This window comes from Capra hircus, chromosome 4 (assembly GCF_001704415.2).
Source record: "Capra hircus breed San Clemente chromosome 4, ASM170441v1, whole genome shotgun sequence".
In the NCBI taxonomy this organism is placed as follows: Eukaryota; Metazoa; Chordata; class Mammalia; order Artiodactyla; family Bovidae; genus Capra; species Capra hircus.
Window position 1 is genome coordinate 110,771,794 of NC_030811.1, and position 22,518 is coordinate 110,794,311.

The 22,518-nt window shown below is 41.3% G+C and overlaps 1 protein-coding gene across 2 annotated transcripts in view; it reads left to right on the forward strand.

The window, feature by feature from the left end:
• PEX1 (peroxisomal biogenesis factor 1) overlaps positions 1 to 22,518 on the forward strand; it is a 74,664-nt gene that overhangs the window by 34,767 nt on the left and 17,379 nt on the right. For both annotated transcript variants that reach the window (XM_018047430.1, XM_018047429.1), the window contains exons 11-17: positions 7,630 to 7,726; positions 9,420 to 9,590; positions 11,121 to 11,275; positions 14,805 to 14,994; positions 15,396 to 15,562; positions 17,632 to 17,766; positions 21,146 to 21,210. In XM_018047430.1, coding sequence (XP_017902919.1) covers positions 7,630 to 7,726; positions 9,420 to 9,590; positions 11,121 to 11,275; positions 14,805 to 14,994; positions 15,396 to 15,562; positions 17,632 to 17,766; positions 21,146 to 21,210 — 980 coding nt within the window. The remainder of the gene's footprint in view (positions 1 to 7,629; positions 7,727 to 9,419; positions 9,591 to 11,120; positions 11,276 to 14,804; positions 14,995 to 15,395; positions 15,563 to 17,631; positions 17,767 to 21,145; positions 21,211 to 22,518) is intronic.

The following is a 22,518-nucleotide window of genomic DNA, read 5'->3' on the forward strand; positions in this document are numbered from 1 at the left end:
CTCCAGTATTCTTGCCTGGAGAATCCCATGGACAGAGGAGCCTGGTGGGCTACAGTCCATGGGGTCGCAAAGAGCTGGACACAGCTGAATGCCTGACACTATAGTTGCTTGACAATGTTAGTTTCTACTGTACAGCAGAGTGAATCAGCTCTAGGTATACACACGTGCCCCTTCCCACTTGTGTGTGTCCCATTTAGGTCACCACGGAGCATTGCGTAGCATTCCCTGAGCTATACAGCAGTGTCCTTATTAGCTACCTACTTTATGCATAGTATCAGTAGTATATATATGTCAATCCCAGTCTCCTAATTCATCCCACCACGCCTTCTCTGCTCACTTGATGTCCATAGGTTTGTTCTCTGTGTCTGGGTCTCTGTTTCTGCTTTGCAGATAAGATCATCTATACCATTTGTCTAGATTCCACATATATGCATTACTATGATATTTGTTCTCTTGACTTCACTCTGTGACAGTCTCTAAGTCCATTCACGTCTCTGCAAATGACCCAGTTTCGTTCCTTTTTATGGCTGAGTAGTATTCCTGTGTGTGTGTGTGTGTGTGTGTGTGTCTGTGTGTCTGTGTGCGCACGTGCCACATCTTTTTTTTAACACCAGAAAACATCCTGTATTGGGGTATAGCCGATCAACAATACTGTGACAGTCTCAGGCGGAAGGGCCTCAGCCATACGTGTATCCGTTCTCCCCCAAGCTCCCCTCCCGTCCAGGCTGCCGCGTGACATTGAGCAGAGCTCCTCGTGCTGTACAGCAGTGTTTTGTTGATTGTCCATTTTAAATACAGTGGTGTGTGCATGACCTTCCCAGAGTCCTTAACTGTCCCCGCCGCCGGCAACCACGAGTTCATTTTCTAAGGCAGTGAGTTTCTTTCCATTTCGTAAGTTCATTTGTATCATTTCTTTTCAGATTCCATATACTAGGGATGTCATACGACATTTTTCCTTCTCTGTGTGACTGACTTCACTCTGTATGACAGTCTCTAGGTCCATTCGCATCTCTACAGATGACCCGATTTTATTTTTATGGCTGAGTGATATTCCACTGTGTGTGTGTGTGTGTGTGCGTGTGTGTGTGCGTGTGTGTGTGCGTGCGCGCACACGCGCGCCACATCTTTGTCCATCCCTCTGATGGTCATTTAGCTGGCTTCCATGTGCTGGCTATTGTAAATGGTGCGGCAGTGAATTGGGCTGCAAGTGTCTCTTTGAGTTATGTTTTTCTCTGGGTATATGCCCAGTAATGGGATTGCTGGGTCATATGGTAGCTCTGTTTTTCGTTTTTTTAAGGAACCTTCATCCTGTTCTCCACAGTGGCTGTACCAGTTTATATTCCCAACAGCAGCACATCTTACTGTGCTTTTCACAGATGGGAGATCTGTTATGTCCTGTTTCCTGATATTGGTAATTTGTGTCTTCTCTTGTTTTAATCTTTGCCAGTCTTACTAGAGGTTCCCTGCTCTCTGAAGAGGCTTACAGTTTTCTTCTCTACCAACGCAGTATTTTTTCCAGGGCTACAGTGTGATTTTTGTGAGTCTTCGTGGGTTTTTTATATCAGTTCAAAATCATAAGGCTTTTTTATTTCTATTCAGTTTTAACTCCAGCATAATAACTTTTTTCCTCTTACAACCCCAATTGCTTTCTTTTGATTTCTTACTTAAAATAGAGCAACTACTCCAGTAATCCAAGTTTCTACTTTAGTAAACTAGAAAGAGAAGAGCAAATTAAATCCAGTGTAAGCAGAAGAAATAATATGAATTGGAGTAGAAGCCATTGAAGTGAAAACAGGGAATCAGTAGAGAAAATCAGTGTGAAACCAAAGGCTTTTTTTTTTAAAGATCCGTAAAAATTGATAAACCCTTAGGCAGGCTAAGAAAAAAAAAGAGGATACAAATTACTAGTGTAAGAAATGAAAAAGAGGACATCACTACAGATCCCATAGACATTAAAAGGATGATAAAGCTCTCTGTTGGCCTAGTAGGATATAATGGGCAGGGGGTGGGGGCGAAGCTCAAGAGGGAGAGAATAAATGTGTACTTGGAGCTGATTCATCTTGTAGGCAGAAACTAACACAACACGGTAAAGCAGTTATCCTCCAATTAAAAATAAATTTAAAAAACAGGTAATAAACAGTAATTGTAATAAACAGCTATTGCCCCTAAACATTTTTAGCTCTATGCCTAAAAATTTGATAACCTAGATAAATAGACCACTTCCTTGAAAGACACAGGCTGCCAAAACTCACACAAGAAGAATAATGACAATATGAAATGGCTTACATCTATTAAAGAAACTGAGTCTGTAATTAATATCATTCTCAAACAGAAAGCACACACCCAGATGGGTGCACTGGGCACACACTACCAAACTCCCAAGGAAGAAATTGTCCCGGTTGTCTACAGTCTCTTCCAGTGGGTGGAAGCAGAGGCAAATCCAGGCTACTGTGTGAGGCCAGCATTCAGTTCACTCCAGTCGCTCAGTCATGTCCAGCTCTTTGCGACCCCGTGAACCGCAAGACGCCAGGCCTCCCCCCATCACCAACTCCCAGAGTTCACTCAAACTCATGTCCATCGAGTTGGTGATGCCATCCAACCATCTCATCCTCTGTCGTCTCCTTCTCCTCCTGCCCCCAATCCCTCTCAGCATTGGGGTCTTTTCCAATGAGTCAACTGCTCACATGAGGTGGCCAAAGTATCAGAGTTTCAGCTTTAGTATCAGTCCTTCCAGTGAACACTCAGGGCTGATCTCCTTCAGAATGGACTGGTTGGATCTCCTTGCAGTCCAAGGGACTCTCAAGAGTCTTCTCCAACACCACAGTTCAAAACCATCCATTCTTCAACACTCAGCTTTCTTCACGGTCCAACTCTCAAATCCATATATGACCACTGGAAAAACCATAGCCTTGACTAGACTGACCTTTGTTGGCAAAGTAATGTCTCTGCTTTTTAATATGCTGCCTATGTTGGTCATAACTTTCCTTCCAAGGAGCAAGCGTCTTTTAATTTCATGGCTGCAATCACCATCCACAGTGATTTTGGAGCCCAGAAAAATAAAGTCTGACACTATTTCCCCATCTATCTTCCATGAAGTGATGGGACCAGATGCCATGATCTTCATTTTCTGAATGTTGAGCTTTAAGCTAACTTTTTCACTCTTCTCTTTCACTTTCATCAAGAGGCTTTTTAGTTCTTCTTCACTTTCTGCCATAAAGATGGTGTCATCTGCATATCTGCGGTTATTGATATTTCTCCTGGCAGTCTTAATTCCAGCTTGTGCTTCTCCTGGCCCAGCATTTCCCATGATGTACTCTGCATATACGTTAAATAAGCAGTGTGACAATATACAGCCTTGACGTACTCCTTTTTGCCAGCATTACCTAATACCAAAATAGACAGGCATCATAAGAAAACTACCGACTAAGACTTATCATGAACACAGATGCAGAAATCCTTAACAAAATATTAGCAAATGTGATAAACTAATGTATAAAAAGAATTATATACCACAATCAAGTAGGGTTTATTCCAGATATGCAAGGCTGCTACCATATAGCAGTTACTCTAAATGTTCTCTAAATTACCTATGTCAAATTTCAAAATATATCATCATGGTAGAATATTATTTTAAAAAACAATGTCCTGTTGACTGAGAAATCAGACCTCCACCATGTGACTTAGGGGTAGCACAGTTAATGGCACTAGTGGCAGAACTGAATCTGAGTCCCACTACTCTTATGGGCTTACAGCTGTGACTTGAGGCAGTTTTTCAGTTTCTAACCTTGCCTTTTAGGATCTCACTTAAGAGAAGTAATATATATGAAAAGGCTTTGTAAACTGAAAAGTACTAAAATGTGAATTTGAGTGAGAGAAAAGGCCTTCTGACTAAACCAAAAGTATAACAGGTGGGACATACAGTCCAGTACCCCTAATTTCTTTATTCTTTAGGGTCCACTGACTTTAAAAATAAATGCAACTCTGTAAACTATAATGATGGTACTATTGTTGAATGCCTACTAAATTTCAGACTTTACACAATAAGCTTGGCTAGTTTTCCTGTTCACAGTAATGAAAAGCAAAATATTAGAACTGATGCAGGGCTATTAAAAGCTAGGCAGGGACTTCCCTGGTTGTCCAGTGGATAAGACTCTGCACTTGTAATGCAGGGGGCCCCAGATTCGATCCCTGGTCAGGGGACTAGATCCTGCATGCCACAACTAAGAGCTGGCTGAGCCTAAATAAATAAATAAAATATGTATGTTTAAAAAAAAAAAAAAAAGCTGGTCAAAGCAACAATGGTAGTAGCCTAAGGGAGGAAGTCTATATTAAAAGAATTATAGATACCTAAGTGTTCGATCTTCTAGGGGGCACTTACAGCAATGTTTAGCAAAATTTAAATGTGTATACCCTTTGATATAGTATTAGCTCATAGAAATTTATTCTGAATGTATAATCTGACAAACAAACATAAATGCATGGATATTTATTTTAGCTTTACTTATCATGGTTAAAAATTGGGAGTAACATAAATATACATCAGTTCAGTTCAGTTGCTCAGTCATGTCCGACTCTTTGCGACCCCATGAACCACAGTATGCCAGGCGTCCCTGTCCATCACCAACTCCTGGAGTCCACCCAAACCCATGTCCATTGAGTCGGTGATGCCATCCAGCCATCTCATCCTCCGTCGTCCCCTTCTCCTCTTGCACTCAATCTTTCCCAGCATCAAGGTCTTTTCAAATGAGTCAGCTCTTCGCATCAGGTGGCCAAAGTATTGGAGTTTCAGCTTCAACATCAGTCCCTCCAATGAATACCCAGGACTGATCTGCTTTAGAATGGACTGGTTGGATCTCCTTGCAGTCAAAGGGACTCTCAAGAGTCTTCTCTTCTCTCAAGAGTTCAAAAGCATCAATTCTTCTGCACTCAGCTTTGTTTACAGTCCAACTCTAACATCCATACATGACCACTGGAAAAACCATAGCCGTGACTAGACGGACCTTTGTTGGCAAAGTAATGTCTGCTTTTTATTTTGCTATCTAGGTTGGTCATAACTTTCCTTCCAAGGAGCAAGCGTCTTTTAATTTCATGGCTGCAGTCACCATCCGCAGTGATTTTGGAGCCCAGAAAAATAAAGTCAGCCACTGTTTCCGCATCTATCTGCCATGAAGTGATGGGACTGGATGCCATGATCTTAGTTTTCTGAATGTTGAGCTTTAAGCCAACTTTTTCACTCTCTTCTTTCGCTTTCATCAAGAGGCTCTTTAATTCTTCTTCACTTTCTGCCATAAGGGTGGTGTCATCTGCATATCTGAGGTGATTGATATTTCTCCTGGCAATCTTGATTCCAGCCTGTGCTTCCTCCAGCCAAGCATTTCTCATGATGTACTCTGCATAGAAGTTAAATAAGCAGGGTGACAATATACAGCCTTGACGTACTCCTTTTCCTATTTGGAGCCAGTCTGTTGTTCCATGTCCAGTTCTAACTGTTGCTTCCTGACCTGCATATAGGTTTCTCAAGAGGCAGGTCAGGTGGTCTGGTATTCCCATCTCTTTCAGAATTTCCACAGTTTATTGTGATCCACACAGTCAAAGGCTTTGGCATAGTCAATAAAGCAGAAATAGATGGTTTTCTGGAACTCTCTTGCTTTTTCCATGATCCAGTGAATGTTGACAATTTGATCTCTGGTTACTCTGCCTTTTCTAAATCCAGCTTGAACATCTGGAATTTCACAGTTCATGTATTACTGAAGCTGGCTTGGAGAATTTTGAGCATTACTTTACTAGTGTGTGAGATGAGTGCAATTGTGCAGTAGTTTGAGCATTCTTTGGCATTGCCTTTCTTTGGGACTGAGATGAAAACAACTTTTCCATTCCTGTGGCCACTGCTGAGTTTTCCAAATTTGCTGGCATGAGTGCAGCACTTTCACAGCATCATCTTCCAGGATTTGAAATAGCTCAGTTGGAATTCCATCACCTCCACTAGCTTTCTTCATAGTGATGCCTTCTAAGGCCCACTTGACTTCACATTCCAGGATGTCCGGCTCTAGGTGAGTGGGAGTGTTCACACCTTTGTGATTATCTGTGTCATGAAGATATTTTTTGTACAGTTCCGTGTATTCTTGCCACCTCTTCTTAATATTTTCTGCTTCTGTTAGGTCCATACCATTTCTGTCCTTTATCAAGCCCATCTTTGCATGAAGTGTTCCCTTGGTATCTCTAATTTTCTTGAAGAGATCTCTAGTCTTTCCCATTCTATTGTTTTCCTCTATTTCCTTGCACTGATCACTGAGGAAGGCTTTCTTATCTCTCCTTGCTGTTCCTTGGAACTCTGCGTTCAGATGAGTATATCTTTCCTTTTCACCTTTGCTTTTCACTTCCTTTCTTTTCACAGCTATTTGTAAGGCTTCCTCAGACATCCATTTTGCTTTTTTGCATTTCTTTTTCTTGGGGATGGTCTTGATTCCTGTCTCCTGTACAAGGTCATGAACCTCCGTCCATAGTTCATCAGGCCCTCTTCTGTCTATCAGATCTAGTCCCTTAAATCTATTTCTCACTTCCACTGTATAGTCATAAAGGATTTGATTTAGTTCATACGTGAATAGTCTAGTGGTTTTCCCTACTTTCTTCAATTTAAATCTGAGTTTGGCAATAAGGAGTTCATGATCTGAGCCACAGTCAGCTCCCGGTCTTGTTTTTGCTGAGTATATAGAGCTTCTCCATCTTCGGCTGCAAAGGATATAATCAGTCTGATTTCGGGGTCAACCATCTGGTGATGTCCGTGTGTAGAGTCTTCTCCTGTGTTGTTGGAAGAGGGTGTTTGCTATGACCAGTGCATTCTTTCTGCAGAATTCTGTTAAATATACATCAGGAAGGGTTTTGATAAGCACATTATGGTCCAGTACATCCTCAGAGTGGCATTGTACTAGGGGGCTGAGGTACCTCTATGTCTGTTGATAAAGAGGACAGTGATTTATTGTAAACCCTCAGGAATACTGTAACCCCAGCTTAATAAATTTGCATAAAATGTGTGTGGAGTGTCTGGAAGAAAGATATAGCAAAACAGTTGATAGTAATTTTGTGAGTTGGGGTGATAACAGATTTTTTTTTAACCTTTCTGTCTTAAGTATTAATAGTTATCTTGTATTTTTAAGTGTTATTTTTAAATTAGAGATGTGGATTTTCTTCTTTTTCCCCAGGTTTATCGAGATGTAGTTGTTATATAGCATTGTGTAGTATATACTTGGGGAGAAGGCAATGGCACCCCACTCCAGTACTCTTGCCTGGAAAACCCCACGGATGGAGGAGCCTGGAAGGCTGCAGTCCATGGGGTCGCTAAGAGTCGGACACGACTGAGTGACTTCACTTTCACTTTGCACTTTCCTGCATTGGAGAAAGAAATGGCAGCCCACTCCAGTACTCTTGCCTGGAGAATCCCAGGGACGGGGGAGCCTGGTGGTCTGCCGTCTTTGGGGTCGCACAGAGTCAGACACGACTGAAGCGACTTAGCAGCAGCAGCAGCAGTATATACTTGACTGATGAGACTGAATCTTGGTGATTACCACAGTGACAGGGGCTATTTCTGGGACTGAATACACTGAGAGTTCTTACGACACAATTATTTTCTAGGGAAGTGGAAAATCAACTTTAGCGAAGGCAATCTGTAAAGAAGCATTTGACATACTGGATGCCCATGTGGAAATAATTGACTGTAAAGCTTTACGAGGTATGACTATGGTAATCTACATAAATGTCTTTTTTGGTAGAAAGAAATGTTACTATTTATTGCTGCTAATTAATAAAAACAAATAGCTATTCTTTAATTTTTCTGTTTGTCATTAGGTCATTGAAAGTACTTAGAAATTTCAGATCTTTGGCAGTCTAATGTTTTTAATAAAAATCTTAAAACTCCCTATATTTGCTGGAGGCTTTTTTTTCCCTACTCAAAACTCTCTGTAGGCAATACTCCTAAAAAATGCCAATTTGCACAACTCTGAGAAAATTAGTATTTAGAATATAATCTAATTGAATAGATTAGATTCAGTATATTAGATTCTGATTAGAAATCTAATCAGAAGTATAGATTACTTCTGAATTGCTTTGGGGAACTAGTCAAGTGACTGCTTCAGGGGAGGGAATGTGGGTGGCTGTAAACAGCAGAGAGGAAATTTACGACTTACCATACACAGCTGACTCTTGAACAGCGCGTGAGTTAGGGGTGCCAACCCTCCTTGAAGCCAGAAATCTTGGTGTGACTTACAGTCAGTCCTCTGAACACGTGGTTCCACTGTGTCCACGAATCAGCCAACCTCGGATGGTATAGTATTGTAGTATTTCCTGTTGGAAAAAATCCACATATATGTAAGTCCACTTGCACAGTTCAAACCTGTGTTGTTCAAGGGCCAACTGTACACTTACACTTCTGAAAGTCTGCAACATATTATTATCTAATTGTTTAAGAATCAGAAAAACTTTACTGTGTAGTTAGTTTTTTCTCCCCTTGCGACCACTCCTGCTAGCAACTAGTCATTATATTCTGTTTATTAATCTAGTATATAGTGAGAAACTAAGAAATAGCCTTTGAAAACCCATTACTTCATATTCTATAAAGGTGGTTTTTAGAGACCTTGTCCTTCTCTTAGAGTCTTGCTTGCAGCCTCATGTGAAAATTTTAAGTTTGAAGTAACAGGAACTCTTGACCTTTCTTATGAATTGGTATGTTCTCTATTCTTTGAAAATGAAAAGTTTGTAATTCACCATGAAGATGGAAGTGACATTAGTAATTTAAATATAGCGATTCTAGGATCTTGAGGCAGCTACATTTGTGTTTGCTTTTATCTGATTCCTTTTTTTTTTTTTTTTCGTTGTGAGCATAAAACACTTTTTTAAGAAAAAATTTTACTTTATTTTACTGTACCATACTGTACTGGTTTTGCCATCCATCGACATGAATCCTCCACGGGTGTACACGTGTCCCCATCCTGAACACCCCCCCACTTCCCTCCCTACACCATCTCTCTGGGCCATCCCAGTGCACCAGCCCCAAGCATCCTGCATCTGATTCTTGACCCCTTACTTTCATTTATATTTTCCCCCATCCTGTTTTTAGTTTACTGTTTTGTTATAAATAGGGATCTGAAATTCTCCAAGGAATGAACAAACACGTATGTATAGAAATTATAGTAGCATAGTCTTTCAGTTTTACAAAATTCAGTACTTTACTGAGTTGTTTGAAGCTGTATTCATTAAACTGTGTTAACGACTTAACAATTTTAGTGATTGGTGTATTAACAAAATACTGTATGGATAAAATTTGCATAGTCAAATCAATATTGAGCTTTTCTAATGCTTTCAAGGGCAGCCTGAACTTTCCCAGCCTTCAAATAACATTAAAACCATTTTATATCTGCTGTGTTAAGGAAAAAGGCTTGAAAACATACAGAAGACCCTAGCGGCAGCTTTCTCGGAGGCGCTGTGGCGGCAGCCTTCCGTTGTGCTGCTGGACGACCTGGACCTTGTCGTTGGGCGCTCTGCTCTCCCTGAACACGAGCACAGTCCGGAGGCCGTTCAGAGCCAGCGGCTTGCCCACGGTAATGCGCACGGCCGCTCACTGCCTGCAGGCCTTCTCCTTTATCAGCCAGCGTTTTTAGTGTTAGTGGTGAAGCTGTGCTTTTCGGAGAACAGGATGTGTGCTGTGTAATGCGTTGCTTTTGCAGCGCCTGGGGGCATGGTATAATTGTGTAGTTGCCCTGTATTAGCAAGATCCATAGAGCAGTGTGAACATTCTCCAACCTCATCATTAGTCTTTGGGGCCGTATTCTCCTCTGGAGTGGGTAGCCATTCCCTTCTCCAGGGGATCTTCCCAACCCAGGGATTGAACCCAGGTCTCCCGCGCTGCAGGCAGATTCTTTACCATCTAAGCCACCAAGGAGGTTCTCCCTTCTCCGTTTATTAGAAATTGCTGAACTGTACAGCTTTACCCTTGCTCATTTGACAAATACTTCTCTATTGCTCGCGCACAGTCTGTAGTCTCAGAGTCTTGGAGAGGAAATAAAAGTAAACGGATAGTGTTAATACAGAAGACTCATAGTTTTGATAGCGACTGTGTTGACTGCGAGGGGCTGCTCTGTACTCCCCGTGCAGATACTCTCCTGGTTTTACAGGTGAGTAAGTGGAAATTCAAGGTGATGTAATCTGACCAGGAAGACACGACTAGGAGATGGGTAGGCTATGTTCTGCTGGAAGTGTGTACAGAGTGCGATAGGAGCACGTATACTAACCTGGAGCTGGCTGGGTAAGAAGTTACCAGGGAGGGTTTCTGAGAGTAGCTCATAGCTGAGATGAGTTTTGATGGAGGGGTAGCAGCTGGCACGGAGCAGCTTCAGGCTAATGAAGGCACAAAGGAAGTGCGACCCACGGCAAAGGTGCAGAAGTCCAGGAAATCCCAGTGGAGCTTAGGGTTCTAGGGGAGGATGGGATCAGGGGTTGGAGGATTTGACAGCATTCAACTGGGTCAGGGTTCTTAAGAGATGAATACAGAATGCAACCATAATGGCTGGATTACCATAAATTAGTGTTAATTTCACATTTGGAATCTTGTAGTGCCTGAAAGACTTGCTAGTCTCATGTTTAAGGGAATGCTGCAGATTTTTAGGTCAGGGTCAGATATATGTTATTAATGCCTGTTTGGTTTCTTACCTCATACCAAACCTTTCTTGAGCTGGGGTAGAAAGAGATTGTCCAGAAAGCCATAGGTATATAAGCTGTATTTTGCTTGCTCAGTAGAACACAATATGAAAGTTTATTATCCATCTATAATACTTATTTCAGAGACTCCATTTCATTTACCAATTAAGATCCAGAAGTTTACCTAGTAAGAACCAACCTCACTAGGCATGGTTCTGAGAACATGGCATTTACATTGCTTCCTTTGCCTCTATTAGAGTAACTGGAACCTGGCCAATGCTAGGTCCTCAGTCTAGATAAACTAGGTAAAGAGGAGCCATACTATGCACACTCTACTCTAAAGGTCAGCTTTAGGTTATTATTTTTAACTAGTGTATGATTTTAAAATGTCACTTTTATATAATAAACTTTTACACTGTGTTGCTTAATTCCAGCTTTGAACGATACGGTGAAAGAATTTATTTCCATGGGAAGTTTGGTTGCGCTGATTGCTACAAGCCAGTCGCAACAGTCTCTACATCCTTTACTTGTTTCTGCTCAAGGAATTCACATATTTCAGTGTGTCCAGCATATTCAACCTCCTGACCAGGTAACTACTACTTGTGAAGAGTGTTGAAATGTGTCCCCTTTTACATAAATTATTTATCAATTTTATTAATGATGTATGACTTTATTAAAATGTAATGCTTACGTTAGTGATCTTAAGAAGACTTAAAAATCAACCTTCAGTGCATGTTTTACTTACATACAAAATTTTCATCTGTAACCATCTGAAATATTACCAAGTACTTTCCAAGAAAATATCTTTTTTGAAAATAACGTTTCTTCTTTTTTCTTATTAAAGTATTTTTTTATTCCATTTAAAAAGAAAAAACCCTAAAAATTCTGAACTGCTTCATTCTGCATCAGTAAAATCTGTAAATACACTATGGAAATTAGAATTCTTTTTAGATTTAGTGAGATACAGTTGACAAGAACAATTATATATATTTAAAGTGTACAACAGTGATTTGATATACATATACATTGGTGGAATATTTACCACAATCAAGTTACTTAACACATCTATTACCTCATGTATTTACCTTTAAGAAATTCTTCTTTTAAAAATGTAACTAGCTAAACTTTTTTTTTTTTTAACAGCACTAATATTCTGTACCCACTATGATTCTGACATCCATTTCCAGTATGTGGGATTTCTTCCCCACACCACCAAGCAATTCTTGGAGACCAGCTGGGAGTCCTACAGTTCAGCCTGATTCTGACACCACCCAGAGATAGCGTCAGATTTCACGGGTCCAGGGCCCAGTCCCACAAGACTGCCCTCCACGTCAGATACCAGTGTTACCCGTGCTCGACTGGTTTTCCGTCAGAGTCCCACAACTCCCTCTTTGGGTTCAGTTAATTTTCAATAGCTAGTCAGAGAACTTGGGAAACTGGTTTACTCAGTGGATTACCAGTTTGTTACAAAGAATATGAACAGATACAAATCAACAGTCAGGTGAAAGATAGAGAGGATGAGGTCGGGAGCAAAAGAGCTTCTGTCCTTGTGGAGTTTGGGACTTGCTCTGGTGGCAAGTGGAAGTGTTCGGTTCTCCAGCCTGAAAGTGAAAGTGCTCCTTGCTCAGTCGTGTCTGACTCGTTGCGAGCTCCCACCAGGCTCGTCTCTCTGTGGAATTCTCCAGGCAAGAATACTGGAGTAGGTTGCCATTTCCTTCTCCTGGGGATCTTTCCAACTCTGGGACCGAACCCAGGTCTGCACTGCAGCTGGATTCTTTACTGTCTGAGCCACCAGGGAAGTGCTTCTCCAGCCTGGGAGCTCTGCAGACCCTGTCCTTTAGGGGATTTATGGGAGCTCTATTACATAGGTATCGTTAATCAAATCATTGGCCCTTGGCATTGACTCAGCCTCCAGTCCCTCTCCCTCCTGGGAAATCAGGGGCTGGGACTGAAAGTTTCAGTTCTTTAGCCTAGGTAGGTTACCATGGCAACCAACCCTCGGTACTTAGGTGCGCTCCAAAAGTCACCTCGTTAACATAAACTCAGATGTGGTTGAAAGGGGTTTGTTAGGAGTGTCAAGACACGTTTATCACTGTTATCATTTAGGACATTGTAAGGGTTTTAGGAGCTCTGTACCAGAAGACAAAGACCAAATGTGTTTAAGCACATAAAACCCATCATCTCCTTTGGGGGCTTACAGTCTTGATGCTTTTAGTGGCAGTGCACACCAAGAATGTTTCCAGACAGGCACCTGTATTTTATTTGGCTTTCTGTTTAAAATTCTTACCTAGCATCTACGCTAAAAGTACTCAGACCCTTTGCTAATTAACTGTTATTGTAGTTAGGGTGTTTGGGGTGGACAAGCTGCTATATTTAAAATGGATAACCAACAAGGACCTACTGTATAGCGCAGGGAACCCTGCCCAATGCTATGTGGCAGCCTGGATAGGAGGGGAGTTTGGGGGAGAATGGATCCATGTATATGTATGGCTGTGTCCCTTCACTGCTTACTTGAAACTATTGCAATATTGTCTTGTTAGTCAGCTATACCCTCAGTTCAGTTCAGTTCAGTCACTCAGTACAAGATAAAAAGTTAACTTAAAAAAAACCCATCACATTGTACACTTTAAATATCTGATAATTTTATTTGTCAATTATATCTCAAAGCTGAAGAAAAAGAAAAGGATAAAAATATACCTGTTATTAAGTATAACAGAACATAGCGATATCGACCACTAAATGTTTTTAGAATTATGTTTTATGGGAATAACAACAACAAAATACTCTTAAAGGAGCCAAAATATAAACCTTTTTACTGGAGAAAGAAAGAGCAGTCATTTATCAATGTAATTCTTTTTACAGCTTTCAGTTCAGTTCAGTTCAGTTCAGTTCAGTTCAGTTGCTCAGTTGTGTCTGACTCTTTGCGACCCCATGAACTGCAGCACGCCAGGCCTCCCTGGCCATCACCAACTCCTGGAGTTCACTCAGACTCACATCCATCGAGTCAGTGATGCCATCCAGCCATCTCATCCTCTGTTGTCCCCTTCTCCTCCTGCCCCCAATCCCTCCCAGCATCAGAGTCTTTTCCAATGAGTCAACTCTTCGCATGATGTGGCCAAAGTATTGGAGTTTCAGCTTTAGCATCATTCCTTCCAGAGAACACCCAGGACTGATCTCCTTTAGAATGGACTGGTTGGATCTCCTTGCAGTCCAAGGGACTCTCAAGAGTCTTCTCCAACACCACAATTCAAAAGCATCAATTCTTTGGCACTCAGCTTTCTTCACAGTCCGACTCTCACATCCATTCATGACTACTGGAAAAACCATAGCCTTGACTAGACTGACCTTTGTTGGCAAAGTAATGTCTCTGCTTTTGAATATGCCATGTAGGTTGATCATAACTTTCCTTCCAAGGAGTAAGGGTCTTTTAATTTCATGGCTGCAGTCAACCATCTGCAGTGATTTTGGAGCCCAAAAAAATAAAGTCTGACATTGTTTCCCCATCTATTTCCCATGAAGTGATGGGACCAGATGCCATGATCTTCGTTTTCTGAATGTTGAGCTTTAAGCCAACTTTTTCACTCTCCTCTTTCTCTTCCATCAAAAGGCTTTTTAGTTCCTCTTCACTTTCTGCCATAAGGGTGGTATCATCTGCATACCTGATGTTATTGATATTTACAGCTTTATTAAGGTATAAAAAAATTGAAGACAGCAAACTCACTATTTAAAGTGTACAATTTGGGAGTTTCCTGGTGGAATAGTGGTTAGGATTCAGCTCTTTCACTGCTGTGGCCCAGGTTCAGTCACTGGTTGGGGAACTGAGATCCTGCAAGCCACATGTTGCAACCAAAAAATAAAAAAGTGTATAATTTGATCAGTTTTAACATAGCTATGTACCATGAAACCATCACCACCATTAAGGCAGCAAGGGTTTCTATCCCTCCCAGGCGTTTCCTTAGTGCCCCTTTGCAGCCACCCCTCCCCGAGTCTGTCTGCAGCAAACACAGTCTGCTTTCTGTCCCTGCAGATTATGGCAACCAGATTTTCCTCAAAATACGTGTACAAAAGCTTGCACTCAAGTAAAATTATAAGTTTGAATTTCATCTTTTTTTCTTTAGAATCAAAGATGTGAAATTCTGCATACTATAATAAAAAATAAACTGGACTGTGACATGAAGAGGCTCACCGGTCTTGACCTGCAGCATATAGCTAAAGAAACCGAAGGGTTTGTGGCTAGAGACTTTACCATGCTTGTGGATCGAGCCATACATTCTCGTCTCTCTCATCAGAACATGTGCACCAGGGAAGGTACGTTTTATTGCTAAAACCGAAATTTGGTTCCTTCCTTCCTTGTGGAGAAGTGTAATTGTAGTAAGGTAAGAATTAAATCTAGTCCGTGTTAGCATTCAAATAAGCAGGTGTGTGAGTAGAAAATGGGCATTTCCAGCTAAGTTGACAACATTTTTTTTAACTGAGTTAAGATTGGCTCAGTGAAATCAGATGGGGAAAGACAAACATCACCTGATTCTATTCATGTGGAACGTAAAAAGCAAAATGAATGAACAGACCAAACCAAACATGAATATGTAGATATGAAGAGCAGAATGGTGGTTACTAGAGGGGAGGGCAAGCTGGGGAAGGGAGGCGGCTGCCTGAGGATTCACATAGAGATATGACCACCAAAACAAGTTGTGTTTATTTCTAAACAGAATTAGTTTTAACAACATTGGACTTCCAAAAGGCGCTCCGAGGATTTATTCCTGTGTCTCTGCGAAATGTCAACCTACATAAACCTCGGGACCTGGGCTGGGACAGGATCGGTGGACTGCATGAAGTTCGGCAGATACTAGTGGACACTATCCAGTTACCAGCCAAGGTACTTAGAAACAAACTGAGGACTGCCTGCTTCCTGTGAAACCCCTGAATCATTGGCTCTGGCTGTATGTGTTGGCTTGCCCAGTCTCAGGTTGACCCAACAAGAATTTATTGTTACCAAGTAAACGTCCAGTCCTATTCTGGGCACTTGAACAGATTTTTTAAGTATTTGATACAGTCCTTGCCCATGATGCTGGGGTGATATTTATAGTAAATAAATTTTATTTTATTTTTGACTGCACTGGGTCTTCACTGCTTTGTGGGGGTTTTCTTTAGTGGTGGTGAGCAGGGCCTACTCCTTGCTGTGGTGCACGAGCTTCCCATTGCGGTGGCATCTCTTGTTGTGGAGCACAGGCTCTGTAGGGCACACGGGCTTCAGAAGTTATGCCACGTGGGCTTAGTTGCTCCAAGGCATGTAGAATCTTCCTGGACCAGGGATCAAACCCACGTCCTCTGTACTGGCTGGCGGATTCTCATCCTCTGTGCCACCAGGGAAGTCCTGTAGTAAAAATACAGTTTGATGTGAATTTCAGAGTTCTTGGGTTTTTCCTGAATAATTCAAATTTCACTGAAGCCTATGAGCCATCAGCTACAATTGAGCAGAAATAAACTAGAAGGTGGGAGAGTCACTGAGGCCCCCAGAACTGATGGATTAAGCCAGATTTGGGGTGACAGTCTAGAAAGGCAGAGTTAGCAGGCAGCACCGACCAGGCTGACTGTTGTTTAGATCAGAAGTAGAATCTAGAAGGTGGTGTGTTTGGATGAGAAACCTGAGCATGAAGGACCTTTGCATGAGATCAGGGACCCGACCAAAGAGATAAAGAAATGGGTAAGGCCCTCGGTTACATGTAAGTACTGGGAACTGTCTGGTGGGGACTGGGACATACTGAGTGGCACCCATGACTAGGGGTTAAAGCCTGTGTGGAAGGACATGGGCGTGGGACGTGGCCTGCAGGGTCAGGACCTAAAGGCTGGGTCTGGGTATCAGCGTCATCCAGGCATGTGAGCCATCTGCATAAATGCTCACACTGGGACCACGACTGAGGGTTAAAGCCTGTGTGGAAGGACATGGGCGTGGGACGTGGCCTGCAGGGTCAAGACCTGAAGGCTGGGTCTGGGTATCAGCGTCATCCAGGCATGTGAGCCATCTGCATAAATGCTCACACTGGGACCTCGTTCAGATTAGAATGGAGGTCCAGATGAGGTTGGAATTCTGTCAATATATGGGACTAAACAGATGTACCCAATAGAGGAGACCCAGTGGGCCTCCCCAGTGGCTCAGGAGTTAAAAAATCCACCTGAAGTGCGGGAGACATGGATTCAATCCCTGGGTCAGGAAGAGCTCCTGGAGAAGAATGGCAGCCCACTCCAGGATTCCTGCCTGGAGAATCCCGTGGACCGAGGAGCCTGGCGGCTGCAGTCCATGGAACAGCACAGAGTTGGCCATGGCCGAGCGCGAGCTCCCATGCTGCCCAGAGGCGGCCAGGGGGTTGCTGACAGAGCCAGGCAGCTTTCTTGCTGTTCAGAAGTTTTCTTGTTCAAAAAGTTTTGAAACCTGTTCAGAAAGTTTTCTTGCTGAGAAGCTGGTGGTTTAGAGGGTAAAATAGAGCAGTCAGATTACTTGTTCAGCATGGAATCTCCTGGGAGATTTTACTATTATCATTACACATGCTTCTTTATATTTTCTTTCCTTGATTGAGTATATTTGAATCGGTGTAGCAATCATAGCTTGCCCCATGAGCCATACAAGTGGAGGGCAGTATACTTATTTTTATTTTCTTAATGTAGTACTATTATAATGTTTGGGGGTGGGAAACAGGAAAAGTGGAAAGAAATTCAGATCCATTTATATGCATTTTATGTGGAATGTCTTCCGTGGTCCAGTGGGGAAAATCTGTGTTAGTCCCTTTGAGTCCATTCATTATTTTGAGTAGGAATGGCTTTCCTGTCATTGACTGTTACAGAGATGGCAGTTGTTACTGTCCGAGGACTTTTTCTGTGCCCTGATCTTTAGCTGCTCAGTCATTTGTTTTAGAGTCGAGCTCTTTGTTGTATTTTCGTATTTTTCAGTACCCGGAATTGTTTGCCAACTTGCCCATACGACAGAGGACAGGAGTACTGTTGTATGGTCCTCCTGGAACGGGAAAAACCTTACTGGCTGGAGTAATTGCACGGGAAAGTGGAATGAATTTTATTAGTGTCAAGGTATGTTTGGCGCTTATCTTTTTTCTTTTCTTTTCATTGAGGCAAAATTCGCATAATTGTGTTAAAGTGCACTTTCAGTGGTATTCAGTGCGCTCACAGTGCTGTGTAGCCACCACCTCTCTAGCTGCAAAACTTCTTCATCACGGTCTCCATTCCCCCTGCCAACCCCCTGGCAGTCACCAGTCTGCTTTCTGTCTCTCTGGATTTGCCTGTTCTAGATATTTCATAGAAAAGGAATCAGCCTTTTGTGTCTGACTTCTTTCACATAGCATAATGTTTTCAGGGTTCATCCAAGTTGTAACATGCCCCAGTACTTCAGGACTGTTGATGGCTGGATGGTATTCAGTCTTTTTAAGTTGGTGTGGATATGCCATAGTTCGGTGAACCTCTGGGTTGTGCCCACTTCTTTGCTGTTATGAATAATGCCGCTGTAAACATTTGTACATACATTTTTGTGTGGACATATGCTTTCAGTTCTCTGGAATACATATATGCCCCAGAGTATAAATATATATATAGTCACTCATACGGTAATTCTGTGTGTAACTTTTTGAGGAACCATCAAACTTTTTTCATAGTGACTATACCATTTTACATGTAAGGCAGCGTGAGAGTGAGTATACCTATTTTTCCATATCCTTGCCAACCCCATTTGTTTCTTGATAGTGGGTTAGTCTCATATTTGGAAAACTATTAATAGCAGAAGCAGTGATCGGTCTGTTAAGCTGTGTGGGAAATTGAATAGTGAGGCATCTCTCTTTTGTAGGGCTTATTATTAACATGTTTTTGCTTAAGGCGGCAATAGAATTATGTATAAATACTCAGATAGAAGAGCAAACTTGGAGGGGGAAGAAAAGCCAGAAGACTAGGGCCTGGAGACCACTCTAAGGCAGAAGGTGAAACTCGGATGCTCCTGTTGGTTGCTGTCTGTATCTCACCCTTGCTGCCTCACACCCAGTTTAAGTTTTCTCAGACGCAGGGTGAGTGTGGTCCTTTAAAGGACATGCTAGCAGACCCCCAGGTAGTCACCAGGTGGCGCTAGTGGTAAAGACGCTGCCTGCCAGTGCGCGAGACGGGAGAGACTCCGGTTTGATCCCTGGGTCTGGAAGATCCCTTGGAGTAGGAAATGGCACCCCACTCCAGTATTCTTGCCTGGAAAATTCCATGGGCAGTGGAACCTGGCAGGCTAGTCCGTGGGGCTGCAAAGAGTCCGACTTCACTGTGCATGCAGCGGATCGTTTTGAGTAACGCTTCGCACTGGGGTGTCGTTGTGGTCTGGGATGTGATGGCTTGTTTGTAAAGTTTCAGCGCCCCAGCCGTATGTATTTGCCAAAGAGCAGTTACATTTCAAGGCAAATTTTCCCCCACCGTCTGGAAGTAGGTGTTTCTGTGAAACATTTCCGTAAACCAAAATGATATAAAGCAAACTAACGATCAGACACATCCTGCTAATGGAAGAACAAAGCAAACGGAGGTTAACGCACAGCTGCTCACAGACGCAGTTCCAGCCGTGACAGAAAGCTTGGGGAGAAGCTTGGTGATGCCACGCCTGCTGCTGGGGGGGTGTGCTGCCTCGGTAGCGGTTCACAGCAAAACAAACCCTGAATGCTGTTTTCACTTTCTGCTGTATTTCATAAATGTGAAGTGTTTCTTTGGATTTCTTGTTAGTGAAAACAGTTACTAAATAGGTCTTTCATGAATGCGAAGTAATGTAAAATGAACTTCAGAAAGAGAGGGGAGAAAAAAAGAAGAAAACCCTATAGTGTAGTCTTATTCAGAATTGATTTATAATCTGAAAGCCAGGTTAGTAATTTGCAATTATGTTATATCTACCCTCTTTATCACATCAGTTTCTGTGAGCTGCTTACGTGCGTATCCTCGCATTGATGGAGAGCAATGATCATATTCTTTCTTTTTTACTTGTCACTAGAATGTAGCTTTATTGTGTGTATTAACAATTCTCAAGATTTAACACTTGCAAATATTTTTGTATTTTGGATTGTTCCATTAAGGAGGACATCTTATCTCTCCCCTTTAGTAAATCTTCAAATCACATTTGGGATGAGCTCTCAGTACATAGGTTTCAGTAGAGAGCTGGGGCTGTGGGTTAGGGTGGGTCCTAGGAGGTGTGCCTCAGAAGCAGGCCTTGCACTGACACCAGTATGCTGCCTGTCTATTTCGACCTTTATAGTTCTCTATGCTGAGAAAATATAATTACATGCTGCTAAGTCGCTTCAGTCATGTCTGACTCTGTGTGACCCCATAGACGGCAGCCCACCAGGCTCCCCCGTCCCTGGGATTCTCCAGGCAAGAACACTGGAGTGGGTTGCCATTTCCTTCTCCAATGCAGGAAAGTGAAAGTAAAGTTGCTCAGTCGTGTCCAATTCTTAGCGACCCCATGGACTGCAGCCTACCAGGCTCCTCTGTCCATGGGATTTTCCAGGCAGGAGTACTGGAGTGGGGTGCCATTGCCTTCTCTGATATAATTACATACTAGTATATTAATAGATATCAAATGATGGCTGAATATTAGAAATTCTTCATTTTGGCCACATATCCTGATCATATTTGGTCTTTTCATGGTAATGATTTGTCTTTGGAGACCACATTAGGGTTTATTCAGTTTTTTTAAATATCCCAATTTAAGGAAAAACTGTCCTCATTATTGATTTTGTTATATGTAGTAAAGCTTGTTTTGAAAGTTTTTTCAGTTGACTTTTAGGAAAAACAATATATTCTTCAAATAACATATTTATGGAACAGATAAATTGGTTTCAGTAATTGAAGATGCTGATTACATATCTCATTACATGTTTTTTGGAGTCTCCAAAGATTTGAGAAAGATGGAACATTTTCCCTTTTTAAACCATTCATTACTTTACTAAATGAATTATTCAGCTTACCATGTAGCAGGCACTGATACTGGATTCGATAATAAAGCTGCCTTTTCTGAGCTTATGTTCTATTACTGGAGAGAGACAATAAACAGACACATTTAATGCATAATACGCTGTCAGGTGGTCGTGGATACTGTGTAGGAAGACAGTCAAGGGAAGATGTGAAGTTGGAGTGGGTTGTAGATGGGGTTGTCAGGCAAGGCCTTTCTGGGGATGTGACATTTTGTCAGAGATCTGAATGAAATGAAGCGAGAAGCCCTGAGACTCTGGGGACAGATGTTCTAGGCAGAGGAAACATCAGGTGTGGAACTTGTGGTATGACACTTACTCCACTCACGTTAATTTTTTAAATGTATTTTGGAGAAATCCATTTAATTAAACATTTTCTATTATTACATTTAGACTTAGCCGTGGACAAAAATGATATTTTGTTTTTAGATAGTTTTGAATTGATTATAATGTAATTTTATTTTACCTAACAGGGACCAGAGTTACTCAGCAAATATATTGGAGCAAGTGAACAAGCTGTTCGGGATGTTTTTGTTAGGTTAGTACCCTATGAATGCTTTTTTAACTAACTTTGTGGTTATTTATCAGTCAATACTTGTTGATCTTGTTTTTTTTTTAATTTGATTTTTGAAACCTGTGATTTAATGTATATTATTAATAAGCTGGAGAACAAAATTTCACTGTTTTACCAAATACTACTTAAATATACAACATTTTTCATACTAAGCTTTAGAAATTATTGGTTTTATATTTATAATAGAAATATTTCTGAAATGTTAAAAGTGAAATCATTTTCGGTTATTCATAGATGCTCAAAGTATATGAAGCACATAATTACTAGTTTTATCTCTCTTATAAGATTCCATGTGGCCAACTTAATTAAAATAGAGTATAATTATTACTGCATTTATTTTAAAATACATGTGAATACGGAAGCTAATATTTGAGTGAAAATAATACTTAAATGTGATGGGATTACAGAAAGCTTATAAATGAAAAAGCCACTTTGTTCCTTTACTAAAATTTTATTATAAAATATGCAGTTAGAATATATATAACATTTCTATATATTTTAAAGAATAATAAAATGAACTCTTATTTCTACCACCCAATTTAAGAAAAGAATATTACCAGAAAGACCTTATCACAGATAAAGACAGTCAACCACATACTGACCAACAGTTCAGTTTACCAGAATGACATTAGTTATAAAATTGTGTCTAATACTGTAACTTCAAAATATTTAGGTCAAAAATTTATAGAGCTCCAAAGAGAAACTGACAGATCTGTCTTCATAGTGGAAAATTTTAACACAGTTCTCAGTTATTAATTTAAAAATAGTAAAAAAAAAGTAAAAATTTAGAAGATTTAAACAACGTATTCAACAAGATTGATGTAAGGATATTTAAAACATGTACGCAACAATTGGGGAATATACTTTCTTTTTAAGCACACCTGGAACATTTTTGAAAACTGGCCACATGTCAGGCCATACATAGCAGTTGTAGTAAGTTTCAAAGAAATAATGTAATGTGAACTTGGTTCTTGTTTTAAAACAAGTTAAAATAAAGGATAAGCCCCCCCGCCCCAGTACATTTAGCTGGGCTTCCCTGCTGGCTCAGACAGTAAAGAATCTGCCTACTGCAGGAGATGAAGGTTTGATCCCTGGTTTGGGAAGATCCCCTGGAGAAGCACATGACAACCGACTCTAGTCTGCTTGCCTGAAGAATTCCATAGACAGAGGAGCCTGGTGGGCGACAGTCCATAGGGTCGCAAAGAGTTGGACACGCCTGAGCAACTAACACTTTCACTTTCAGACTAGAGAACCAGAACACTTCCACTTGCC